The 26695-nt window shown below is 41.7% G+C and overlaps 1 protein-coding gene across 5 annotated transcripts in view; it reads right to left on the minus strand.

Annotated features, from left to right (window-relative positions):
* DCP1A (decapping mRNA 1A) overlaps positions 1-17059 on the minus strand; it is an 88467-nt gene extending 71408 nt beyond the window's left edge. The window contains exons 1-3 of one of the 5 annotated variants that reach the window (XM_066596529.1): positions 16850-17059; positions 14828-14877; positions 4162-4289 (exon numbers count right to left, since the gene is read on the minus strand). In XM_066596529.1, coding sequence (XP_066452626.1) covers positions 4162-4289; positions 14828-14877; positions 16850-16984 — 313 coding nt within the window. In that variant the 5' untranslated portion in view covers positions 16985-17059. The remainder of the gene's footprint in view (positions 1-4161; positions 4290-14827; positions 14878-16849) is intronic. The other 4 variants (XM_066596527.1, XM_066596528.1, XM_066596530.1 and 1 more) reach the window with 4 other exon arrangements.
* Positions 17060-26695: the final 9636 nt, after the last annotated feature.

Below are 26695 nucleotides of genomic sequence, written 5' to 3' on the forward strand. Positions count from 1 at the left end.
GCATTTTAAAAGAATTGCGTTTTACATGCGCGGGAGAAAAAAACGCGGCATGCTCCATTTTGCCGCAGATCGGCAACATTGCTATCACATTGATAGCAATCTGTGCGGATATCTGCATGCAAAAAAAATACCATTTAAGGCAAATCCGCGCAGAAAGTGGACATGAGGCCCAACACCTCGTGATCATGACAACAAGGCGCTCAGAGTCCATTAGTTGGAAGCAGCAGTGGTACGCAAACATGACTCCTGTTCCACTCACTGCCTATGGATATAGCCAAGCATAGCACTGGACTATTTGCACCATCCCCATAGAAGTGAAGGAAGCAGTGGTCATACTTGCCATTTCATTCACCCGACAGACTGGGAAAGCACCATTCTTATGTGTGAGAAGGTCCAGTGGTCAGACCCCCTGTGATAAATTATCACCTACCCTGTTGAGCGGTAGATAAGGGATTTCTGTATGCAGTAAGCTCCTTAGCTCCCTCTAGTGATTGCTGCAGGCAGACATTTAAAGGGGTTTTCCTATCTAGGCTTTTCATAGCAGAGTTGGGAAAACATTACCATGGCTACCAGCTAGGCCGTTTCCGTAGCTCATATTCACTTTAATGGCAGCTATGTAAACAACGTTGCGTTAAGTGCCTAGCTCTCTTCAGCAGGTGGTCAGAAGAGAGCAGTCATGTTTTCCCATCGCAGCCATGAAAAGCCAAGCCGAGAATACCACTTTAATAATTTTAGCTATGTCCATGCAGAGGATTTGTGGTAATCAGGTAAAAAAAAAAAAGTTCTGACTATAAAAAAAATATTAGGTACTGTATATACTCGAGTATAAGCCTAGTTTTTCAGCACACTTTTTTGTGCTGAAAAAGCCCCCCTCAGCTTATACTCGAGACAGACATAATCACCTCCCAGGCGGCGTCTGTGTCTCCGGTGTCATCCCCCACAGTCCTCTTTGCTCGGCTCTGTCATCCCCCGCCGTCAGCGCTGTGTAAGTAAGAGCTGTAATTGGATCAAGCATCAGCCAATCACAGCCGGTGCTCGATCATTCACGGCCAATCAAGCTGCTTTAGAATTCTCCCCGCTGTCATCTCCCTGCTCGGCTTTCAAATTCCCTGCCATCAGTGCTGTGTAAGTAAGCGCTGCGATTGGATAGAGCGCTCAATCCAATCTCAGCGCTAACTTACACAGCACTGACAGAGCCAAGCAGAGAGGACAGTGGGGGATGACAGCGGGGAGAATTCAAGCAGCTTGTCGCACAGACGCCAGCTGGGAGGTGAGTGTGGAGGTTTTTTTTTACTTAGTATATACTGGAGTATAGCTCGGCTTATACTCGAGTCAATAAGTTCTCCCAGTTTATTGTGGTGAAACTTATTGTCTCGGCTTATACTCGGGTCGGCTAATACTCGAGTATATACGGTAATTAATCAGAACAGAAAGTTGGACCTAAAAATCACGAGCTTGAAAGGTGGTCCGGCAGCATGTTCTATAGCGTGCCGATAACCATTCGTAGTCAACGGATGGAGAACAGAACTGATATTTCTAGTACCCTGAATCTTACCCTGTTACAGTGTTAAAAAGAAGATGGTCTTTATGAGGACAGATATTACTTGAGGGGTTTTTTTTTAACCCCAAAAATCTTTTTAGAAACGTTTTGAAAATCAAAACATATTAAACACAGCAAAGCACCCCTAAAGCACTCACCCCTCTTGAGAAGTAGCTACCAGACTATAGCAATATACAGATAAATGCTATCTCTAAAAGGGACCCTGTCCCCACTCATCAGCGTGGCAAGTAAAGCACAGCGCTACAATCATGAGCTACAGCCGTTGCCAAAAACGTAGACATCACTCTTATTAAATACATACTGGAATAATCAGGCCTGCCCCTCTCTTTCCTCAGTACATGGATGATGTACCGCACCATGATTTAGCTAGCTGGCTCACGAACCGATCACCTGTCCCTTTTGTGGACAGAGTCGTCGTGTACATCGGCGCATATGCCAGCCAGCTAAATTATGGCAAAAGCGTAAGATTTTGCAGAGCTTATGGGAAAATTATGGTAAAAAAAACAGTCTGCATAATTTACATGCGGTGCGGGAAATTCTTAAACACGGATTATTCAGGTACGTGTTTGTTAAGAGCAATGCCCAAATAAGTTTTGAAAACGGCTGTAGCTCATGATTTCAGCACTGTGCTTTATTTAACCATGCTAAACAATGGCAACAGGTGCCCTTTAAGGCATAGAGAATACATATAGTTACCGTAATATTTGTTAAAAATACAGTTGTAACAACATATACCGTATTTTCCGGCGTATAAGGCGACTTTTTAACCCAGGAAAATCTTCTCCAAAGTCAGGGGTTGTCTTATGTGCCGGGAATATGCTGCAGATGAAAAAAAAAAAAATCAATACTCACCTCCCATGGCGCTGACATCATTGAATGGCTGTGATTGGTTAACGCAGCGCCGGCTTTCATTGGCTGACGCCGCACTGAGTTAGCCAATCAGAGCATTAGCTTTCTGTAGGCGGGGCATTCAACCCCTGCATCCAGAAAGCAATGCTCTGTCGGCGTGGAGGAGGGAGCAACAGCCTGCAGCAACGCTGCGGGAGGGGAGTATTGATTTTTTTTTTCTACAGCGTATTCCCTGCGTATAAGTTGACAGTTGGGGGTTGTCTTATACGCCCAGTCGTCTTATATGCCAGAAACAGTATATAAGCAACCTTAATTATACTTTTAGAGGAATTTACAGGGGCTAAATAGCAAGGAAATGGACAAATAAAGAATTAAAGGGACACAGTAATCACATTTGAGCCCCATAAACTATGGGGCCCCTCGGTGAAGGAATGAGAAGTCCCTAGAGTTATCTTTCATACACACGAAGCACGTTGTTCTAGCACTGAGAGCCAGCAATTTGAATCTTTTTGCATGTGCATTTCCCATTTATTTCTATGGAAGGTGCGCAAACTAAGAGTCAAGCTACTGACGCGTGCTGACAGTCCGGAGCGCAATGAAATTTGCAGGTGACTTGCCAGTAAGCTGCCATGTGCATGTACATGACAAACAACATTATTTCGTACCCTTCACCTGCTCCCCCCTATGATGTCTCCCATACACAGTACACAGAGAAAAGGCGATCCTGCTCCCCATCACTCTCTCTCCTATACAGAGAAGCAGCAGCATGGAAGACATTATACAGCAGTACTGCGCAGTATAGCTGTGAATCTAGCCCTAGTGCAAGATAAAACACTTACTACAAGCGGCAGCCATGTCCCTGTCTCCATTTTCTTCTAACTGTTCCCTCTTCCTTTCCCCTCCCCTTTTCATAGGCTTCTATGGGCTGCAGCGTACATTTGATCTCTCAGTATACAGACTTCTCTGGATGGATTTTATCAGTACATTCAGAGAGAGAGATCAACACAGGAGATGAGGAGGAGAAGAAGTGGCTGTTAAGTGGAGAAAGAGGCATTTTTTTTTGCAATAAAATTTTTTTACAAAGTTTCTTCTCTTTGCTTGTAGTATTGTTTTATGCAGAAAAATGTAAAATTCAGTTGCAATATTTACTGTGCAATGTATGTAAAATACAATGTCCTCAACATAGGAAGCAGTTCCTTAGCTTCCAGCAACGCTGACTTATTAAAGGGAGTCTGTCACTACCTCAGAACCCCATAAACTAAATTATGGGGCTCAGAGGTAAGGAAATCGGGAGTGGCATTTCCTTCTCGCCAGGCGCCCCGTTCCAGCACTGTGGTCTTTCTCGCACATACAGCATGACTCTTTTCAGTACACTTAGTGCCCTAAAGACGAATGAGAAAACGCATGCAAAAAGCAGATTAAAAAGAGAAATGCTGTGTGCGCAGGACAACTTCTCGATAACACAGCGCTGCAACGAGGCACCTGGTGAATATGAAACATCACTCCCCAAACTCCCCGCTCCCTCAACTTTAAGCATAACATAGTTTATGGGGCTCAAAAGGTCATGATAGTTTCCCTTTAAAAGGTAAAAACTTGCTCAATCTCTGTGAGGTACTTATTTTATTCCAGTCCTCATTTCAGACACATACGAAACTGCAAATACATATCTATAGCTGGATCTCCTCAGGGCTCCAAACATCAAAACTGAATTTACAAAACAAGAAATATATTACATAAAGCAGCAAACTTACAGCTTGAGTTCCGATACAGCAAAAAAGGCTCATGAAGCTGAAATTCTAGGTCCTTATTGATGGGTTCCACCAAATTGTTCATATTAAGCCTGTTCATTATTGTGAAGCCATGGTTCGGTGATGCCGATCTACAACAAAATAGGGGATGAGAACATAAGACTTTTCGTGGTACCGGTTGGCAATCAGGCAACAGAAAACAGCCGTCTCCCTCTGTTACTATTGACCAATGCTTCAGAGGGGCTAAATAGCTGGGGTGGCCAGTGTCCGCTATATGGAACGGCTGGCACTCACAGCATATGGAGAGAGCTCAGCTGCTTAGCCTGCTTCGGACAACAATTACTACAATAAGATGTACACACAGGCCAAATGTCGGGAAGGTGTTAAGTCATGCCCTTTTCCTGTCCCCCCTTGGCAAGCAAGGTACAGAAAGTGTCTAAAGTACAGAATAAATGTCATGCAAAGCGTATGTACCTATTTATTGACGTAAGTGGAACCACAATTCTCAATTAATCTCCCGCATCGTTTCCTGTCGATGTTTAATGAGTTTTCCAAGCAGGGTCACAACAGTTGTCCCAACGATTAGCGCTCCGATGCTTTCACACAGGAGCAAATGGTTCACTGAATGAAGAGTGTGCCGAAGATCGCTTTTACCCGCCTCCCTTCACAGTAAACAGGCAGTCGTTCATAGAAGGACAACTGCCTGTTTACAAAGTTTCATATTTATACCTGCATAAACTCAACGACAAACGATAGACGAATACATGATCGTTCGTCATTTAGTCTTCACAATGAACGATCGTCGTTCAGTTTTGCACGACTAATGATAAACTGAATAGCAGTTCTGTGTAAAAGGGCCCTAAGGGTGCCTTCACACTTGCGATAAATTCGTGCAATACAAAAGTGAGTTAAAACGCAGAATTAGGAAACCAATGATGTTCAATGTTTTCACTCACACAACGTGGTTCGAAAAAACAAAATCGCAGCATGCCCTATCTTTCTGCATTTTGCTTTGTTAATCTCCCATGTGCCCCTACGGAGCCTCCTTTTTATCGCATTGCAATGCACAAACTTGCGGTTTTCGTGCAAAGCGTTTTTAACATTAGAAACTCCTATTGTCTATCGTGAGAAAAATCGCAAGCGGCAGCGAGAAAAAGCATCAGACATCTCATGAGCAAAATTGCGATTTTGCCGCTACTTTCTCGCAGTGTGAAGGAGCCCTAAATTGTATAGATTTAATAGGCACAGCTCTCACACCTCAGATATGCAAGCTTTTGTAATAAAGAGGTGTATTGGAATGGATTTTTTCCGCAGATTCCAAAAATTACCTTCAGAATTCCGTACCACGTCGGGTTTTTTCACAAATCACGAAAATGTGAAAATTACAAAAAAATGTAATTTTTTTAATGACATTCATATATGACAACGTAATGTGTGAAAATGCAAACATACAGAACATTTATCACTTGGCTCCCCTTGAAATTTCCTCTTTTTGGATTTTCTTTGGTGTTCGTCCGTACAATCTCTTTTCAGCAGCCAACAATAGTCGGCCATCATATGTGCAGTCCACTTTCCCTGATATCTCTTTTCCATTTGCATCCTGATGAAAGCGCTCGCCATGTTCTTCCATAAAAGCAACAAGATTGTCAAGAAAGTAATTTAGATGAGCATGAAGAAGGTGAACTTTAACGCTCATGTTGCAACCAAGCGGTTTATAGGATTCCAACATCTCGTCGACTAAAATGGTGTAATTTGCAGCCTTCGTGTTCCCCAAAAAGTTTTGTGCTACTTTTCTGAATGCAGTCCATGCTCGCAATTCGCACTCACAAATGGTTTTCTCAAATATATTGTCCACCGTTAATTTTTGTATTTGTGGGCCTATAAAAATGCCAGCTTTGATTTTTTTTTCAGAAGTAATTGATGGAAACTTAACACCAAAGTACTGAAAGCATCTACTGTCCCTGCCTAAAGAGGTCACGAATTGCTTCATTAAGCCTACTTTTATGTGTAACCGTGGCAACAGTATTTGAGGGATCAACCAGTGAAAGTGAAACAATTTTTTCTTCGCCAGGTGTGAAGGTACTTCTGACTGGCCACTGCTTCCAAATCCAATGTTCAGTCCTTGCTCTGGAGTCCCGTTCACACAAAAAGCAAGGAAATGTGGTGTAGCCCGCTGGTTGGCCGAGCAATATTGCAATCACCTTGAAATCTCTGCACACAGGCCATTCATGAAGCTTGTACTGCAAAGCAGAAATGTAAGGTTTTCGTATGTCTTTCATAGTCACAGAATGTGCTACTGGAATGGATGGATGGATGGATGTTAGTATTGTGTAATCAAACACCTTTTAAACTGGATTTGGTGGCATCTATGAACCACCTCCACTCTCCTGAATTGTAATTAATGTTGATTTCATGACTGCTGGAATGTCTCGACAATTTACCAAACCACCCTCCTCAGCAAAAATGGAAGCAATTCTGCTTCTCGGTGTCTGCACCAGGAGAATCTCGTATTAGGACACAGTAAATTCTCTTCATGAAGCCGTGATCCTAACAACTCTGATGCGTCTTTAGGTAAATTCAGATTGCGAACCAAATCATTCAGTTGATGCTGGGTGAATGGCACTGGGGTTTCATCCTCCATACTGTCTGGTTGGTACATCTCATCACTTGTATCACCGTCTGAATTGGTGTATGTTGGGGGCTTGACATTGGACGGGGATGGCACAGGAATGGATTCACTATGAGGCACTGGTCTCATGGCAGATGGCATATTGGGATACACAATGTTACACGTACTGGTATGCCCCACGACCTTCACTGTGCAGAAGTAGCAGTCGTCACTGTGATTTCTTGGCTCACACGACACGATGGGTGCACCGAACGACATTGATTTCCTTTTTCCACTTTTCCAGTTCTTCAACCCCTCCACACATGCACAGCACATTTTGTGAGGAGCCTATGCTTTGTTCTGATTTGCTGATTTAATCCTGATGTATTGAAAATTTTTCACGAAAGGCGTAATATTTTGCCTCTGTCGTATAACAGCCACATTTGTAGCAAAATATGTCGGGATAATTGACACAACCACGTGAAGCCATTGTACACGCCACGAACAAACAACCGAACGGTCACTATAAAGAACGAAGGGAGAAGTGGGGTGAGTCATACTGGTGTACCAAGATTACTTTCCCTCACGTTTAGGCTTTGTGACGTGATACAGATAAATCAATTTTTATTTTCGGAATGAGCTCTATAGGTATGTTTATCTATTCCTTGCACATTCATTCCCTCCCACGTTACAAACGTTGTCATATATCAATGTCATTAAAAAAATTACGTTTTTTTTTTTGTTAAATTTTCACATTTTCGTGATTTGTGAAAAAACCTGACAAGATACAAAATTCTGAAGGTCATTTTCAGAATCTGCTGGAAAAAAATCCATTCCAATACACCTCTTTATTTAAAAACAACAGACAAAAGGTGCAAAATTGCAGATCAATTTTAATGGGTATTATACTCAGTTTTTCTTTTATTAATATGAAATACTGTATTTTCCGGCGTAAAAGATGACGTTTTAATCCAGGAAGATCTTCTCCAAAGTCGGGGGTCGTCTTATACACTGGCCTAATTACCTGTAGAAAAAAAATCAATACTCACCTCCCGATGTTAATGACATCATTGAATGGCTGTGATCGGTTAACCCAGCGCCGGCTTTCATTGGCTGTCGCTGCTCTGAGATTCAAGCCCCGCATCCAGAAAGCAATGCTCTGTCAGCATGGAGGAGAGAGCGACAGCCTGCAGCAGCGCCCCAGGTCATCGCAGAACGCCCCGGGAGGGGAGTATTGATTTTTTTTTTCTACAGGTAGTTAGTCCGGCGTATAAGAAGACAGGTATAAGACGACTGTATATCCCAAACTCTATATTTTAACTGGAAAAGTTGGGGGTTATCTCATACGCCGGAAAATACGGTAACTGCAAGGAGCACTGAATAGTGTCGTACAAGTAGAAATAGATACAATAGCAGAAAAAAAAGACAAAGCAATAATTACATATTACTATAGATGTATATAAAAGAAAATCACTAACGATTCTAGAAGACGAATAACATATCTGGTAGGGCACAGTATAAGTAGCCTGATATAACAGCAGATATTAGAAAACGCAGAAGCAGTATGATGCAGACAGGCTAAAATGCATAAATCTAAATTTACCACAAAGCAAAAAATGTGTAATAATCATTAAAAAAATTAATAGAATTGATATAAACATATATATCTAAAATAGCAAAAAAAAAAGTGTAACTCCATGCATATTGGCCTAATTTGGGAGAGGGTCCCTGCTCGACTACGTTCAATTTTGCCGAAATTTTTACAGAATGTTCCTCGACCACCTGTATGAAGTTCTGCAAAGTTTGGCTTAGTTGAGGCACTAGAACCAGTCGCATAAAAGTCACTCTTTCCTTGCAGGTGGTTTCAAAAAAATATTCAAGTTTGTGTTGGCACTGTTCTCGATATAAGCAAGAAAACTCACTGAAACTTGGTGCACGCGGTCAACTTTTTGTGTAGAATTCAAACATTTTACAGGCAGTACTCCCCAATAATTGGTTTGGTGTCTCTATAAGGTCCAAAGTGGCTGGTAAATGTTGTTAGAAATTAAATAAATCACGGGAACTCCGGACTTTCATAAAAGTAAGTTGCGTGATTTATTGTAACGTTGTGCTCACAACACGATGGTTTCCAGGTGTTTCTGCAGTACACGTTTCGATCTTTAGTTTAGATTTTGATCACCTCCTATTCCCATGGTTCAATATGTGCCTTTAAAAATCTTCTTTAATTAACCATCACCTGATGTTTTAACCCCTTCCTATCTCTCGTGCATGTTAACTGTTTGTCTGCTCTGTACGTTCCTGATATCAGACTCTGGACACACAGCATATTTTTTTTCTTTGTTCTATCTGGATTCCGCGTCTTTGCATTACGTGTATCATTACGGACATGTACTATTTTAATATAAATGTTCTGTACGCATCTATGTGTTGTTTAACTGACTATTGTTATTTAATTAATGTTTGATCTAGTATCAAGTAGTGTCTGAAGTGTCATATTTCTTTGTTCATGATTTATGCTTTGCTTATGATAATATACTTGTAGTGTCAGTATGTTATATTCATTATTCCTAAATGATTATAGGATGGCTATCCTTACTTTATCTCCCACCATCCTCTCATTAATAAATAATGCAGCTGATTTGGTATGTTTTGTCTACAATGTATACATCCATTATATATGCAGAAATTCTTGATGATTTTTATGCACTACATTGCTATATCACATGCTGGCATAACTAATTTGTAAGATCTCTAGTAGTGCTACCTACACTATCTGATGTTCCTCTGAGTGTGTACTGTATCATACAAACATATATGCATATACCCCTCCTATCAACAATACTAAATGACAATTTTTATACGATAAATCAACATACTGAGTATTACTGTCACTTTATCATGCATTCTACTGATTGACTTAATTAAAAACACAGTTTCCATAAATTCACATCGTCTCCCTCTATCTAATAACAGTATACCTTTCAACAATAACATGTTTCTATATAAGTAGATGCACTTATTGCATACATTAAATAATTTATCCTATGTAAATGTTGTTAGGCCACTTGACATGGAATGACCCAAAAATATATAGAACCTTTAGTGTATGAATTTTCTCTATAATAAATACTAGAGATATTATATTCCATGAACAAACAATTATAATAGTTTATTCATGAATTATAATTAAAGTTATTTTAAAATTCCATTCCAATAATTAATAGGCATTATAAAAAAAGTATTATTAAACCAATGAAAAGTAGTAGCAATAACGGTAACTGACTAAACTAGTTATTTTCTATGATAAAACATTTTTCAGCAGTGGAGCAACATAAAATAAAGGGATACACTTGCAAATTGGATGCAATATATCATTCAAGGGGAGAGATACAATGTATCATATAGTAGCAGAACTATACTGTGACTCATAGCTTTGTAGTACTATAGTGCATGCTGAGACTGATGCCCTGTGTAGCCTGCGCTACACTGGCTGCAGAGAAGACAATACATTTAGGCCTCATGTCCACGGGCAAAATATGATTTAAGATCCGCAGCGGATCTCCCGCACGCGGATCCGCATCCCATAGGGATGCATTGACCACCCGCGGGTAGATAAATACCCGCGGATGGTCAATAAAAGGGATTTTTTTTAAAATGGAGCATGAAAAAATCTGGACCATGCTCCATTTTCGTGCGGGTCTCCCGCGGGGACAGCTCCCGCGGGCTTCTATTGAAGCCTATGGAAGCCGTCCGGATCCGCGGGAGACCTAAAATAGGAATTTAAAAGAATTACTCATCCGGCGCGGGCGGGGAAAGCCTTCTCTTCCTCACGGCCGGATCTTTCTTGCTTCGGCTCGGCGGATGTGCCCGGCGCATGCGCGCGGCACGTCGCCGACGTGCCGCCGGCGTGACGAATTCATCCGCCGGCCGGAAAAGAAGATCTGGCCGTGAGGAAGAGAAGGCTTTCCCCGCCCGCTACGGATAGGTAAATGCTTTTAAATTCTTATTTTCAGCGCTCATGTCCGCGGGGCAGGAGGGACCCGCTGCAGATTCTACATGGAGAATCCGTAGCGGATCTTATTTTCCCCGTGGACATGAGGCCTAAAACCCATTTTAAGAGGGGAAAGAATTATTCTTTAATCAGGGGACAGTAGCAATAAACCAGAATTCCGCACGCTGAGCGATGTCATATTTTATAGATGGCAGGGAATGGTTAAAAACAAACTAAGTTGCAGTAAAGACTCTGATGCCCGCTGTCACTCCCATCTTCCCCGCAAAGCTGATTATTTAGACTGCAGTGGTGACATTCCATTAACACGTGAACGCTGAAGCCAGTGATTGGCTGCAGCAATCTTAGGCCTCCTTCACACAAGCGAATGCGTTTTCACGCTGGCTGCAATCAGGCCTAAAATCGCGTGAAAAGAAAAAAACCATGGTCAAGTCCCAATCTAAATTAGCATTTTCTCACCCATTCACACGGACGGCTACGGCGTATTAGCAAAAATATAAGCTGCAGCATGGAAATCCCTCAGAAGGACTTAAATTACTTAAACAGAGCCAGCTGTCATGTTTTCCCAGAGTTGTACGCAGCTAAACTCCCTCCCCCTCCCTTTTTTTCATCTCCCATAGGAGTCTATGGGAGCTTCCAGCGTATCTCCATCAACAGATAGGGCAAGACCTATCTTTTCTGGCAGTGTATAAAGTCGATCAGTGTTTTCAGTCGTCGATGTCCTATTTTTCCCAGTGCAATCTTTTCTAATGGCTCACAATCGCTCATCAGAATGAATACATTGGAATTCAAGGTTTCAGATGGTCATACTTTTTATCACATCTAAATTAGCCAGGTGAAAACACTTGTGTGAATAATGCCTTAGGCCTTAGTCACACGGGCGTTTTTTCGCGCGATTTGCGGATCGCATGACAGATGCGCATCCGCAAATCGCGTGACCGGGGCCAAAAAAAAAAAAAAATTAATCGCCCGAAAAATCTGCTCCTAGCCGCGTTTCTTTAGAAACGGACTGGAACTGTCCAGCGCACTGAATTCAATGGAGCCGGCAATACAGCCGGCTCCATTGAAAGCAATGCGCTGCAGGCTCAGCGCTGGGCAAGTCTGACTCACACCCACTGCAGGCCGGCCGCTCTGAACTCCGTCTGCCGGGACAAGGTGAGTATATATATTTTTTTTTATTTTTACACATTTCTGGATGAATTGCAGGGAAGGGCTTATATATTTAGGCGCTTCCCGACAATTCATCCCGCGCTCGCCCGCAGCGCATTGCTTTCAATGGAGCCGGCTGTATTAAATTCAATGGGCAAACATCGTTCTTCTCTGCCACAGCTGTTACAGCTGTGGCAGAGGAGAATGATTTGTCTACTATATGTTCTCAATAGGGTCGGCGCTGCTGCCGCCGGCCCCATTGACCGCATATAGAGAAGAGAACAGGAATCGCAGATCGCAGATAGGTGTGATCTGCGATTTCTGTTCTATAATTTATCGGACGAGCGCATAAAAAGCGCTCATGTGTCCGATACCATTGCAAAGCAATGATTTTAAAAAAAAAACGCCGGGCGCATGCGCAAATCGCGCAAAAAAACGCCCGTTTGACTAAGGCCTTAAGCTGTATCCGCTGCAGTGGTCACGTGTATATACTAGCAGTCAAACGTTTTAGAACACCTCAATTTTTCCTGTTATTTTTGACATTAACACAGTCCAGCAAATAATGTGAAATTGTTCAAAGGTTTAAAAAGGAAGTTAAAAACAGAAAAATATGACATTTCAGACAGAAATTGGATGAAAACTATTCCTACAGCTGTCTCAACTTTTGTAGATTACTTTCAAACCCTCTGATTGTATAGAACCAGTGTTGAAACAGAGTACATTGATATTCTAATGGCAAGAAAAAGGGAATTAACAAAAGAAGAGAGACAGACAATTATAGCCCTTAGAAGTGCAGGTCTGTCCTATAGAGAAATTGCCATGAAACCAAAGTGGCAGTTAGTACAGCTTCCTATACCATCAATAGGCACTTGGAAACTGGAGGAAACTCTGACCGGTAGAGCTCTGGTAGACCAAAGGCCACTACAAAATCAGAGGACAAGTTTTTGAGAATCAACAGTTTGTGTGATCGGCGTCTCACATCACAATATCTTAAAGCACAGCTTAATGCAGCAAAGAATAACCAAGTTTCCATTTCAACTGTGAAGAGAAGACCTCTGTCTGCAGGTTTGACAGATAGAGTATCAGTAAGAAAGCCACTGCTAAGATTGCAGAAAAGACTTGCCAAGCAACACCTCCTGTGGACTACTGAAGAGTGGAAGACGGTCTTATGGACTGATTAATCAAAATTGGATATCCTTGATACACCATGTAGAGTTTTCGTACCCTGCTGAGAGTGTGACACCAACTGTCAAACATGAAGGAGGAAGTGTGATGGTCTGGGAATCTTTGGCTTGATCTAGAGTTGGCAACTTACACAGGGCGACTGGCACGCTGGACTAAAAGGGCTACCAAAGCATCTTGATACGCCATGCAACACCCTCTACTGTACGCCTAGTTGATCAGGGGTTCATACAGCATTACAGTAAAACAATGATCCAAAACATACTTCTAGGTTATGTCAGAACTACTTAGGAAGACAAGTATAGCCTGCACAGTCTCCAGACTTACACCCCATTGTTTGGGATGAACTGGACAGGAGGGCGAAAGCAAAACAACCTACAAGTGCAGCACATTTTTGGGACCTTCTGCAACAATATTGGTAAAAAAATTTCAGAACAATTTCTGAATACACTAGTAGAAAAAAATGCCTCGATTGTGGAAAGCCGTTCTATCAGCTAGAGGGGGCGACTTTACACACTCGAAAATCTAGAATTAATTGTTGAAACAAAGTCAATCCATTATTTTTATTCACCTAAAGCCGCGCTCACACGACCAGTAAGGAATTGCGTAGTACGTGGGCTCTGCAGGCTCGTGTGATACGCTGTAGCTTGCAGGCAATGAATTATATTGTCTTACGCAGTTTCACTCACATTAGTTTATCTGAATAGCGTAATGTGAGCGCAAATAAGAATGCAGCGTGTTCTATTTTATTGCAAACATTGTTCTCTGTTGTCGCGCATGTACCCGCAACCCATATGCAATTGCATTAAACAAACAAAAAAAAAGGTGTACTGCACATGACCCCCTGCGTCAGTATGCAGTCATGTGCAGTACAATTTCACCGCCATCTGTGGCCGTACACAGGGTCACGGCCAGGTTCACAGCTGTAAAACGCTGCGGGATTCCCGTGGCATTTTACGCTTACAGCGGTGTGAGCTCGGCCTTTACTTGTTTGTTCTGTTCTTCAATTTCAAAGTACATAAACAGTGTAAATATCAATAAAAAGTGGAAAAACTAAGGTGTCCTAAAACTTTTGCCCAGTAGTCTATATGGACGATCATTGTTGCAACCATATTAAACGCAGTCTGGCCAGTAGGGACAGCTAGAGAGTGGAACACACCGTGTAGCTTTAAGTGTTACCTTTAACCATTTCCTGCTCTCTGTACAGTTTTACTATTACTCAGAGAACCCCTTTAAGTGCAGAACAAATAAAGTTAAACCTTTGCTTATAGCTCCTCTCTGCACCCCGTGTATTTACATCCTATTGAAAGGTACCATTTCTTAGGGAAAAAAGAAGGTACTATTAAAACTGGACGCCTATCCTGTTGACATCAACGTTTACTATACAATACAAAAAACTAGATGTGTGAACCTATAGCTCCTCTTGTGGATCCGTACTGCAAGGAATCCTGTTGCTGTGCCCTCAATAAGCCATTCTGCAGTAGAGCAAAGCTGAGGGTATTGCAGCACCAGCAAACTTGGGTGGGGAGGGGGGCAAATCACATGACAGCTGCCAAATAAACTCATTACTTTGCTTTCCAGCAGTAAATAAAGGGCCAATTCTTTTGTTTACAAAGGGGGGTAGGGAGGAACAATTGCGCACTGCTATCTAGATGATGGCTGTCCATGTGCAATGAAGGAGTTGGACAGTATGCAATGTGTAGCGCTGGGATAATACATACCTTGTATAGACAAATAAGGTCCCCTCGATGTCAGTTTTCTCCTGCATGAACCAAACATAAGACAGAGCAAAGTTAATATTTTGGAACTATGAGAGATTCATCCAGTGTTCTTACTTGTGTCGGCACCGAGTAGTAGATGAGGCTCTTTAGAACTTTATGACAGAACTACTCCGTAACTTTTTAAAGGGAACCTGTCAGCACTTATAACACCACTGCCAGCACTTATCTCTGCAGGGCGAGCGCACACTCCCATAGAAAACAATGGGTGTTCTCTGCACTGTCCACGCGCCGACTTCCAGCGGTTAGACACCGGACTCCTTGGGACCGACCTATGGGCACCATAATTTAGGTTGCTCACAAGTGATGACGAGTTACCTTTAAATCATATCTTTCTAACAAATATATACACGCACAAACACTGAGATGTCCCTTTATTAGAGACACTGGCCCTTTCACTACTGGAGCTTACCTGACTGGAAATTATCACCGTGACCCCGGAGTGTAGTATAAAGGCAAGCAAACAAGTGTTCTGTAGATGAGTTTTAGGCTGCCTGTCCACAGGCGATGAATCGCCTGCGGATCATGCTCTCTGAAGCTATGGAAAGCGCAGTGTCGGCGTCCATGAGCGGAGAATCATTGTGATTCTTTATTTGCGGGATTAAAACCGTGGCATGCTGCGATGAGCCCATCTATCAGATAGGCTCACCTTCGGAGACCTGTCAGCGCTCGCCCCTCCTCCACCGCGCCTTAGTGTGAACTCACATTAGATGGGAAAATTGAGCAATCTGAGCTACTGCCAATGAGGCCTGGTCATCAGGGCTAGACTAGTCGGGGTTAGGATTTCATAATATGCAAACCCTATGGGATTTTTTGGTGTAGAGAGTATACTGAGAACGATGTGATCGAGAAATACATTCAGCGAAAGGGGATCCTAAACATCTCGCCAACGAAAGGGGTCAGAGGATGTCAAGAATCATTCAAAAGACCAGCTGGTGCACCGCAGGGCTGGTGATATGGCAGGGTTTTCTGGAAAAATACTTATCCTCACCATAGATGATCAATAGTTGATCAGCTGCCATTTGCTGCTTGGGACCCCAGCCAATCAGCTGACAGAAGATACGCTACCATGCACAGTGCGCAATCACTGCCATACGCAACAATACCTGGCTTAACGCTAGCTCCCTCGGTGGTCAAAAGCATGATCCACACAGTGTTTTATGTATACGGGCCTGGTGTATGAGCCCTAACTGGGGCATCCATAGAAGTCACGGTTACAGGGGAAAACATCCCCTCTAGTGTCATAGTAGTCTCTGGTAGCACTGGGTTGGGATCTGTTAAGTAGTGGTTATAAACCGCTTCTGACTTCTCCTCCGGGTCCTCAGCTGTCTCTGACAGCCAAGCACCCGGCCTATAGATTTATTTTTTTTTTTACTACTGGCCTGGATTTAAAGCCCAGAACCGAGTTCGTACCCGCGATTGCAGAAGAAAATTCAAAAATGCCCGTCTTTCAATGCCCGCGTTTAATCACGGATCGCAAAATCGGCAATTCAAATCGGGTCACGTGAGACCAGCCTTACACGGGATGACCTGTCGGGCATCAGGTCGCCCCCGTGGGGACTGTCCCTGCGTTTTTACACAAGAACGCTCCTCACGCTCGCGCGGCGCCCTGAAGATCGTTCCCGCTGCCTCCCTTCACAGTAAGCAGGCAGGCATTCATAGAGGAACGACTGCCTGTTTACATGGGACGATTGCCAATCAGGTTCTACGCCTATAGAAACAGAAGGGCGAACGATACGTGAAGTAATTCTCATTCGTCGCTCGGTCCGTGCGTCCGATTACACTCCACGGCAGTCGTTACGATATAGCCAGAATGAGCCGTAAATAAGGGTCCCTACACACCAGCTTGGCGCTGAGCCCCTCACCATCACCACCTGTGTATAAAGACTAATGGCAGCCTGCAGAGAGTAGAGGGCACCGGTGACAGCTGTGCCAGGTAATGCCACCAGCTGTAGAGTCACTCACCCACTCGTTAGCCTTGGCACTGAAGCTGTAGAGAGCCACCTGCCCGGAGACGTCCATGATGCTGCTGATATACGGGTCATTCCGCCGCAGAGCCGCCAGACTCATCCCCTGCTCCACTGTACTCCTCGCCTCCATCTTTGCTCAGGAGTCCGAGCCGTGCACCATACTAAACCTTCCCCGGCTACTGAGGACGGAACACAGCGTTCCGCTCACAGAAAGGTTCCGGCGAGAGTCTCAGCGTGTGCTGTGGAGAGCTGGCGGCCGGGCAGCAGCTGTGTGTGAGGGGAGCTGACAGCTTCCCATACTGCAGTGCAGCTTACTGAAGCAAAACCAAAGGGGTCCTACGCAGCCATAACCTGCAAATAAGTGGGGGTACACCGCAGCTGCTTACAGTGTTACCCACAGAGAAAAGTGGCCCAATAAACATCTGGGGGAGAAAACCTTCCTCACAGAGAATAAGGGCGCCCACACAGACGTAAAATACACAGAGAATACCGGCCATTCATTTCAATTAGTTCACGTTTCCATATTTTGCGCATATTTCAGTCATGCAAAAAAAAAATAGAACATGATCTATATCCTTGTGCATTTGCTAACCATAGAAGTCAATGGGGGTGCGCACACAACACACAGGGAGATTTGTGAAACACTGGCTAATTCTACACATCACTCATTAGATGAACTAGCCATTTCAATCGGTGCGTCCAGCATACAAGTGAACCAGCCTTGAAGTTCACTAAAATACGCAGATATGTGCGCGAAAAAGCCTAATACAATGGCGTATATGCTAGTGGGAAGCCAGCCTAAGGCAGCCTGCACATGGCATGGGGAAGCCAGCACGGTACACCCCTCCCCCCCCCCCCCCCCCCCCCCGTGCCCGCTGCCCGTGACCCTGCTTACCTGTCATTTCTTCAATGCTCATTGTGGAAGGGCCATATGATGGACGGTTTACACTGACTTCAATGTAAGCAGTCCGTGCATAGAGCATGCTGCGACTTTATTTTCGGCACTTTGTGTCCGCAAGTAAAATCCGCATGTGTGCGTGAAGCAGAGGCATCTCCACGCACATCTATGGGCAAATTGCGCAGCGGATCGCCTGCGCCGGTGACAAGCATGGGATCCGCAATTTAATTTGCCCCTTTTGTGCATGAGGCCTAAGGCTACCCAGCCTGATATTGCGCGTATCAACTTGCCTTTTACCACCAGATGACTCTCTGAAATTGCAGCCCTCCGTCGCTTGTTTGACGCGTTTTGGAGAATCGGCAAGTGGGAGATATCACATCGCGCACAATGCGCTGTGTTTTACTGTCGAATTGAAAACAATGGGCGAGGCGTTCCGAGGAATGCGAAAAAATAGGACATGCAGCTATTTTTTACCTCACAGCATCGCTCATGTGTATGACTCCAATCAAAAGAATAGAGTTCATATTCTCACGAGTTTTATGCGTCTCACAACACACATAAGTCGCGTAAGATTCACGCTTGTGTGAATGTAGCCTCAGGGTCTTTTTACACAGAGAAATTAGGCTGCTTTCACGCCGGCGTTAGGGTCAGTTCAGGGTGTCAGTCTTTCCGCTCCCTGAGAAACTGAAAAAAACTATCCATTTTTTCCCCTATCGATTTCATTCGGGTTTCAAAAGAAAAGGAAAAGCTTCCATTTGCTTTCATTCCATCAGGCTGCAGCATTATTTTTCTGTCCTTAAACCAGAAACCTGACCGAATGGAAGTAAACGGAAGCCTTTCTGCTTGCTTTCTGTTTCTTTGAAACCCCATTGAAGTCAATGGCGAAATAAATTGACCATTTTTTTCTGTTTCATGTCAGTTTCTCTCCTCCAACAATGGAGCGGAGATGCAAAAAAACCCTGAACTGACCCTAACGCAGGTGTGAAGGCAGCCCTAATCGTTCAAACCAGCGAACAATGACCATGTTGCTTGCTTTCAAATGATATCTATTTACATGCACAGATAATTGCTCCCATTTTTCTATTCCAGCTCATTCAGTCCATCGCTAGTCTGTCAGCGGAGTCAGGAAACACGTGGGAATGGTCTGCGAATGACTGGACGATCGCCTTTTACTCAAAACAACTGGCAAATGACAAACGATTTTTATGCCTACATAAATGAATGATGAACGCTGTTGTTTTCCATCATAAGATGCATTCGTTTGACCAAAGGATTCCCCTTTCTTGTTCCCCCCACCACAGATGTGAAAGCAGTTTTAAAGAAGGTTGCGCCTACACCCACCATCTAATTCTCACTAGCTTGTACATGCATCCTCCTTCGAAGGTTGTGCTGATTATTGGGTTAGCCACAACAGTTAAAGACTCTGTTATAACCCCCTCCCCCTTCTTTGGGAGGATACAAAAAGAAAAAAATATTTTATAAAGATACCTGCTGTTTTCTACCTGGGTATTGCTCCATACCCCTTCTTTTCCTACTGGTTCCTGATCTCATGAGTGCCGACATTTGTAAATTAAGGCATCTGGTCTTTGAAATAAGATAGGACACGGTGAGATGAGGGTGCACGATACATGCCATCGAAAAACATGGGTGTTCTCACCAAGGGGACAACGTCAAATAATAAAATAGCATTGCAAATGAAAGTCTGGAGGATTATGTTGGCCTTGTAATTAGGGCAGCTAATGTCTCAACCTCTTGTTATAGGACCACACTGGTACTGATCTCATGACTTCGTTGCCAGGTGCCAAATTGGTAGATATGGAAGCCCGTGATGAGAAGATTTGCTAGCAATTATCTATCAATAGCATGAAATCACTCAATGTTATGTCAAGACACTTCTCCATGAGAACTCAATGAATTCTACATTATTATCAACATTACCAAATCTTATACAGAAAGAAAAAGTCGGATTCAAGAGTTACTTGGTACAAAGATTAGTGTTACATAGGTGACAAAGCTGATTGATCATAAGGCTTATTGACATCTACCAAATAGTCTTAAAGCTCTTAAGGCTCGTCTCAGACATGGAAATCACTATAGTCAGGAAATTGTTATTGCTCTAGACACTATTTCTGCAATAGTTGTGTGTCTTCTCTGTTAACATACCTTAGCCTTATTTAATTTGTCTGTTGACTTCTTATCTTAAAATCCTAGTTACCTGCACTACAAAGCATAGGTTTTAGTCTTCTATTTAAGGGTCAATAGTCCAATACAAGGTAAGAAACATACACTTATTGCATTCTGAAACGTAACACTTTATATTCCATGACACCCTTAAGGACCAGACTGTTTTGTACCTTAAGGACCAGACACTTTTTAGGGATTTTACCCATGTGGCAGTTTTACTGCCCTATTTTTTTCCTTCAGCTACCAAAATTATTTTTGCTGCATCTTTTTTTCCGTGACATATAGGGCGATTTTTTTAATATCTTTTTCACTGACTTTTTTTTCCCAGTGTTTTAGTTTTATTGGGCGTAAAAAGATAAATGATTTTTTTAACATCTTTAGTTATTTTTTTTAATTAGTATATTTATGCTAAAATAAAGTATGGGAACAGGTTCTTCATTTTGTTTTGGACGTTTTGATATATAATATGTATGGCTTTGGTTTACAGGGCGCATACGGCGACGGTTTTTGTTGGCGCTTGCTTTGTGTTATTTTCTTTCTTATGTATATATTGTTGTTTTATTCTGCAATTTTGTTTTACTTGTGTATGTAATTATGTTTTTTACTATCTAGGTCCCACATGATGTAATGTAAGACCTCTGGGGGACATTCACATGTTTTTTGCTATTTGACACTTTCCCACTGTAGCTGGGGCATCCATAGGAGCCCCAGTTACAGGGGAAAACAACCCCTGTAGTGACATAAGTCACTAGCAGAGATGATCAGGCTCTTCTGGAACCCTGTAGCTCTGCTGTAGCAAGGAATCCTGGTGGTCATGTGACCCCTGAGCTTCCATAGTGGAAGTTACACTTCTGCTTTCACTTTTCAATACACAGTGCTCATTGAGCACTGTGTACTCGGGTAAGGAGAAGACAGAAAGGGTTAAAAACCCCTCCTGCCTTCTCCTCCTGGTTATCAGCTGTCACTAACAGGTGACAACCCGTCCTGCCTCTCTGATTGATTACAGATCCGGTAGGCTCAAATAACTGTCGTAATTTTACATACGGCTGGGCTTTAAGCCCGGGACCAGGTGCCGGAAATTTACAGTGCTTGGTCCTAAACGGGTTAATTTAGGCCAGGGTTTCACATGATAGTTGTATATGCACATACTTGGGAAACTGCATTGTAATATCACAAGTTATACACTACGCCACAGAGAAAAGGCTAAACCATAAAGAAATGCTTGAAATGAGACAAAACACACAGATAGAGAGAAGTGCTGAATAATTCATTTTATTTGCAAACAATTACACGTCTCCTGTGGCCCCATAAACCAGGTGATCAGTCAATAGTAGGGGTCACCATGTTGGGAGATACAGTAGTATTATCTATTCAGTGAGTGCTAGAATACTGTCCTAGGGGTGCTGATCATGCGGTTTTGACCATAGTCCACCTTCATTATGGGAGAGCGATTATGTCTAATCATTTCCCACATATTCTCAAAGGAAGGAGATCTGATTTCGTGCTGGCTAAGGAATCATCTGTAATGTAGCATAGCATGTAAGGCTGAAAAAAGACATTTGTCCATCCCTATTACACCCCTTATGTTGATCCAGAGGAAGGCAAAAAAAAACCAATGAGGTAGAAGCCAATAACAAATAAAGATTTTTTAATATTAATTTTCCCCATTTAGGGGAAAAAAAATCCTTATTGACTTCAATCTGGCAATCAGAATAATCCTTGGATCAACAAGACTTCAGAGGTTATTAATGATTGTAACATACAATATTGTATCGCTCAAGAAAGACCTCCAGGTCTCTCTTGTACTCTTTTATGGAATTTGCCATCACCACATCCTCAGGCAGAGAGTTCCATAGTCTATGCCTACTGATGTTTGCTTTATAGGGCCGCACGTTATCCTGCTGGAAAATGGCATTGGGAACACCCTAAAAGTATTATATTACGATGGGATGCAGCACCTCATCAACACAGCAGTGTACCGATAGTGTGTACCTGATGCGTAGTAGAGGTGATCGGCTGATTGCACCCCAAAGCAAGACTCAACATTTGAAGAAATTAAAACTGTACATTATTGGTTTAGCCATGTCCATAGTGACTTGAACTATGACACTATCTACGTATTTAACCTGCGTGGTGAACACTGTAAAGTAAAAAAAAAATTAGAATAAAAAATAAGTGATTGCAATGGTAGTAAAACATAGAAAAGCAATATGAATTTGGTATCTCCATAACTGTATCAGCCAATGGAATAAAATTAACATGTTATTTATATCATACATTAAACACCTTAATAAAATAAAATGAAAACTAATGTCAGAATTGCTGTTTTTTGTTCCCAAAAAATAAATAAAAAATGAACAAAAAAATCATTTGTACTCTAAAATGGTACCAATGAGATTATCAACTCATCCTGCAAAAATATGCCCTCCTCACACAGCTTTGTAAATAGAAATATAAAAAGTTTAAGCGCTCAGAATATGTTGACCAACCCCCTCCCCCCCACACACACACATATATATGTTCGCTCAATTACACCATTCGATCGATTACAATATTTTCCATATACTCTGGACACCATTGCACAAGCAAACCCCACAAGATTGGCAGTGTATGAAATCCAGGCCTTGCGAGTCTAGCACCGATGACAAGGCCTTATTCACAGTCGCTCGTTTTTCTCAATCTACTGTAGAGTCACAGTGAAACTGATTCATGGAAAACTTGCTCACTTTTATGCTGCACTCCAGGGTCATTGGTCTAATTTCCATACAAGCAAACTCCAATTGTGAAAGGCTTGATGCCTCTAATAATGTAGCCATTCATAGTAGCTATATGCCAATAGATTCTGGAAAAAAATAAATATAGTATAAAATCTCCCTTTGGGGGGAAGAAATACACATCAAGTAATATAAAAAAGGTAATATATACATCTTCACCTAATGCGGTGCGGTTTTTTATCAAAACAATTCTGCCCACATGTACATGTATTATGTACCAGTACACGCTACGCCACACGCTCACTCATCATCACCATAGCATCTGCAATACACTTCATGCCTCACATCATCTACATTCACACAAGCTGCATAAAGCTACATCTCTCAATCACACACAGGTCTACATTGTGAAATGTACACATTTTCATCAATCATCTGCTAAGTTTCCACGACGGTTTAACAAAGTAGCAAAATCTTGATTTAACAAATTCCAAACTTAAGTCCTTTGAAATCATGGTACGTCCTCGAATATATAATAGCATAGAGGAGCGCCAAGCTGTGCAAGCAGAGAGTGAAACAACAAAGGGATCTCCACTTTGATTTGCCCTTGGTACTTCGTGTATTAGAAATAGCTGACACTTTTGCATTATAACTATTATTCGTAATTCCACTGAATCATTTTCCATGAATATTTATATATATACGGTAGATAGCAGTCGTCGGTCTTTCAGTTAGTACAGTGTATACATACTGTATATATACAGACCCTTTTTTGTTACAATAAGCAAAATATATTAAATGTAACGCCTAAGACACCATGTAGTACAACGCCCAGTCCAAAAAAAGGTATGATGCTGTATAAAATGTAAATAAATGAAAAGAAAAAAAGTTGGTTTCAATCGTTTGAAAATCTTATCTAACCATATTGTATTCACAATATAACATAAAACACATATTTAAAGCTAAAATTAAGACATTTCTCCATTTCATTTAAATAAAAAAATTTAAAAAAAAATAAATATATATATATATATATATATATATATATCGGGGCAGAGGTGAACATCTATCCGAGCAACAAGAATCCATCGGTCAGGGGCTTGAGCCACTCTGCTGCTGTTACCAGCTGGCTCCCAAAACCAACTAGAGCAGGGCGAGAGGTGAAGTAAACACAAATTTGGTGCGAAAGCTCTCGGCCAAGCAGGGGTCAAAAGGGCAGCTCAGTGCTAATGATTAAAATCCCATGCATTTTGAACAGAGTTTCCATATTTTTGTCCAAGATAGGTAGATGGATAGATAGATAGATATGAGATAGATAGATAGATAGATAGATATGAGATAGATAGATAGATAGATAGATAGATAGATAGATATGAGATACATAGATAGATAGATAGATAGATAGATAGATAGATAGATAGGAGATAGATAGATAGATAGATAGATAGATAGATAGATAGATAGATAGATAGATAGATAGATAGGAGATAGATAGATAGATAGATAGGAGATAGATAGATAGATAGATAGATAGATAGATAGATAGGAGATAGATAGATAGATAGATAGATAGATATGAGATAAATAGATGATACATAGATAGATAGATAGATAGATAGATAGATAGATAGGAGATAGATAGATAGATAGATAGATAGATAGATACATAGATAGATAGATAGGAGATAGATAGATAGATAGATATGAAATGCATAGATAGATAGATCTCCTACATCCAAAATAAGCTATACAATAAATTTTTAACATCATTAATGATTTTTTCCAAAATACAAATGAATATAAATTAAATGCTTAAAATTAAATCATTACGTACAATAACTGCCACCAACAGAAGTCCAACAAAAACAGGACTTCATACAGTATGGGAAGCATGAAGGCAAAATCGTAAAATTCTTCAGGTCTTCAGGCCAAAATTGTGTGGGTCTCCAAGGTGCTAATTCCTTTTACTGATTTCCCAATGCTTGCTTACAGCAATCATAGTCCGCAGAACTGTATGCAGGTTGTAATCGCAACGATAACATAAATTGTGTTGTGTTATCATTAAAGAAAATCTTTGCAATTGTGCATTCTGTAACCCAAGTTAATCAAAAAACGTTAAAATCTATTAAGTAACTTCTTAGCTCTGCCTCTTAATAGGTTGAAATGCTTCCAGATCTAACTTAGCATCCAAGTGTAGAAAACGAAAAGGTTAGGACAGGTTGTGAGTTACTCTTACGTTGCTGGAGAACAGAAGGATGAATAATTGATGGGCTGTCTTTTAGAAGCAATGATCTGGTGCAGACACCCGATCCAATATCCTATATCCTTCCAGGCTGGTGTGCAGTTTCCTTTGGTGATTATGATGAAGAGCTGAAATAATTTCCAATGCTCCTCTCTGCTGGCAGCGAAATATTAAGTGGCACTCACACTGCTGATATTATCATCTGGAACATGTCTTGTGTATTAAGGTAAGAAACAATTCAAACTTCCGATGCGCGATATGAATATGCTTTCTTGTAGAACACTTCTAGCTATAATGATCTCTCAGGAAGGGATCAACTACACTTGAGGGCTGAGCATCAATAGATGAGCTGTAAAGTATGTATTTTGTTAGTGCTGTGATATTTGTATTCATTGAATGTTTGGCCACATTCCAAAGTTTGATAATTGTATTGTAGTTGGTCTATTGTAGAACAAGGCAAATTTGCCAATCAAAACGGCATAGTGAAACCAGACATTGTAGCGTAATGCATTTACTCAGTAAGTAACCTTTTATGCAGTATTCAGTTGCACAAAAATGGTGTTCCCCTATATAACTTAAGTATTGATCACTTATCTGCAGAATATGCTATAAAATATCTAATAGATGTGGGTCCCACTTCTGGGTTCACAACCTATCTCCAGAATGGGGGTCCCCCAGCCTTGTCCTGGCTGCTGGTCACTGCATAAAGGCTGGGATTGAATCAAAGGCTGGCCATGATTACGAAAACAGGCAAACTGACTGTTTTCCATTGTTTTTGTAACTCCCATTGACTTCCAGCTTTCTACCCTGGTTAATAGAGGCGTTACAGAGCACTGGACCACCGTCTTAGGTGTCTATATGCCGTAATAGGGCAGATGGTATGTGGCTGTCATAATAAAACAACCTCATAAATTTTATAAAATCAGGACTCCTTAAAGTGTAACTTCAACATTTTATCATTGTCAATTGGGTTCATTGTAGTTTTTGTGGACTTGGACCCACATGGCTTCCAAAAACAGAGGGGCTCTGGTACTTCCTTCCACTATGTTCCTTTTAGCTTGAAGATCTGTGCATCTCTAAAAGATCTTTCACACAGGTGGAATGTTTCCACCGGGACTGCGGAATTCTACATTAAAATCCGAAGAGCTAACTGTGGATTTCGATGCTGAATTTACCGCAAGCTGCTGTGTGGAATGTCAAAAATTCTGCCCATGTGAAAGGGCCCTAATAGTTCTACGAACTGAATGCTAGCAGCGATCCCATAAAATTGAACAAAGCCATAATGCTTTTGTGCCTGCAGATGTACATGAACTAAAGGCAGTAAATGGGAAGATGGAAGCCCTATTAACATGTTACCGTACATATATGTATTCTCAGTTACATACACAATATGAATGGCAAAACTAAGGCAAAAGCGGCACATGTGATATAGCATAAGAGCATCTATTAAATCGCCACTTTGAACTGGAGCTTTGCTGCTGCATTCCACTTCTCCCATCCAGATAGATTTTGCACTGAAGGCATCCCTAGCTCTCACCACTCTTAGTTATGCCAATTCCAGGTAACAGGGATTACTCACACTGAATCACCAAACGACGGATTCTTATAGACAGTATTATAACCCCCGAAGCTCAAGTTCACAGGAATAGTTAATTGGCTATGTGTAGTGCCTACTTGTAGAACTTTTGCATAACATCCCTTGCGTGTTACATATAGTTTTCCACTGGCCGTGATGCCCAGGTTCTGTTCTCTTGTGTTCTCTGGCAATGGTGAACATCAATAAGTGATATGAATTATATGGAT

The sequence above is a fragment of the Eleutherodactylus coqui genome, chromosome 3 (genome assembly GCF_035609145.1).
Source record: "Eleutherodactylus coqui strain aEleCoq1 chromosome 3, aEleCoq1.hap1, whole genome shotgun sequence".
Lineage (NCBI taxonomy): Eukaryota > Metazoa > Chordata > Amphibia > Anura > Eleutherodactylidae > Eleutherodactylus > Eleutherodactylus coqui.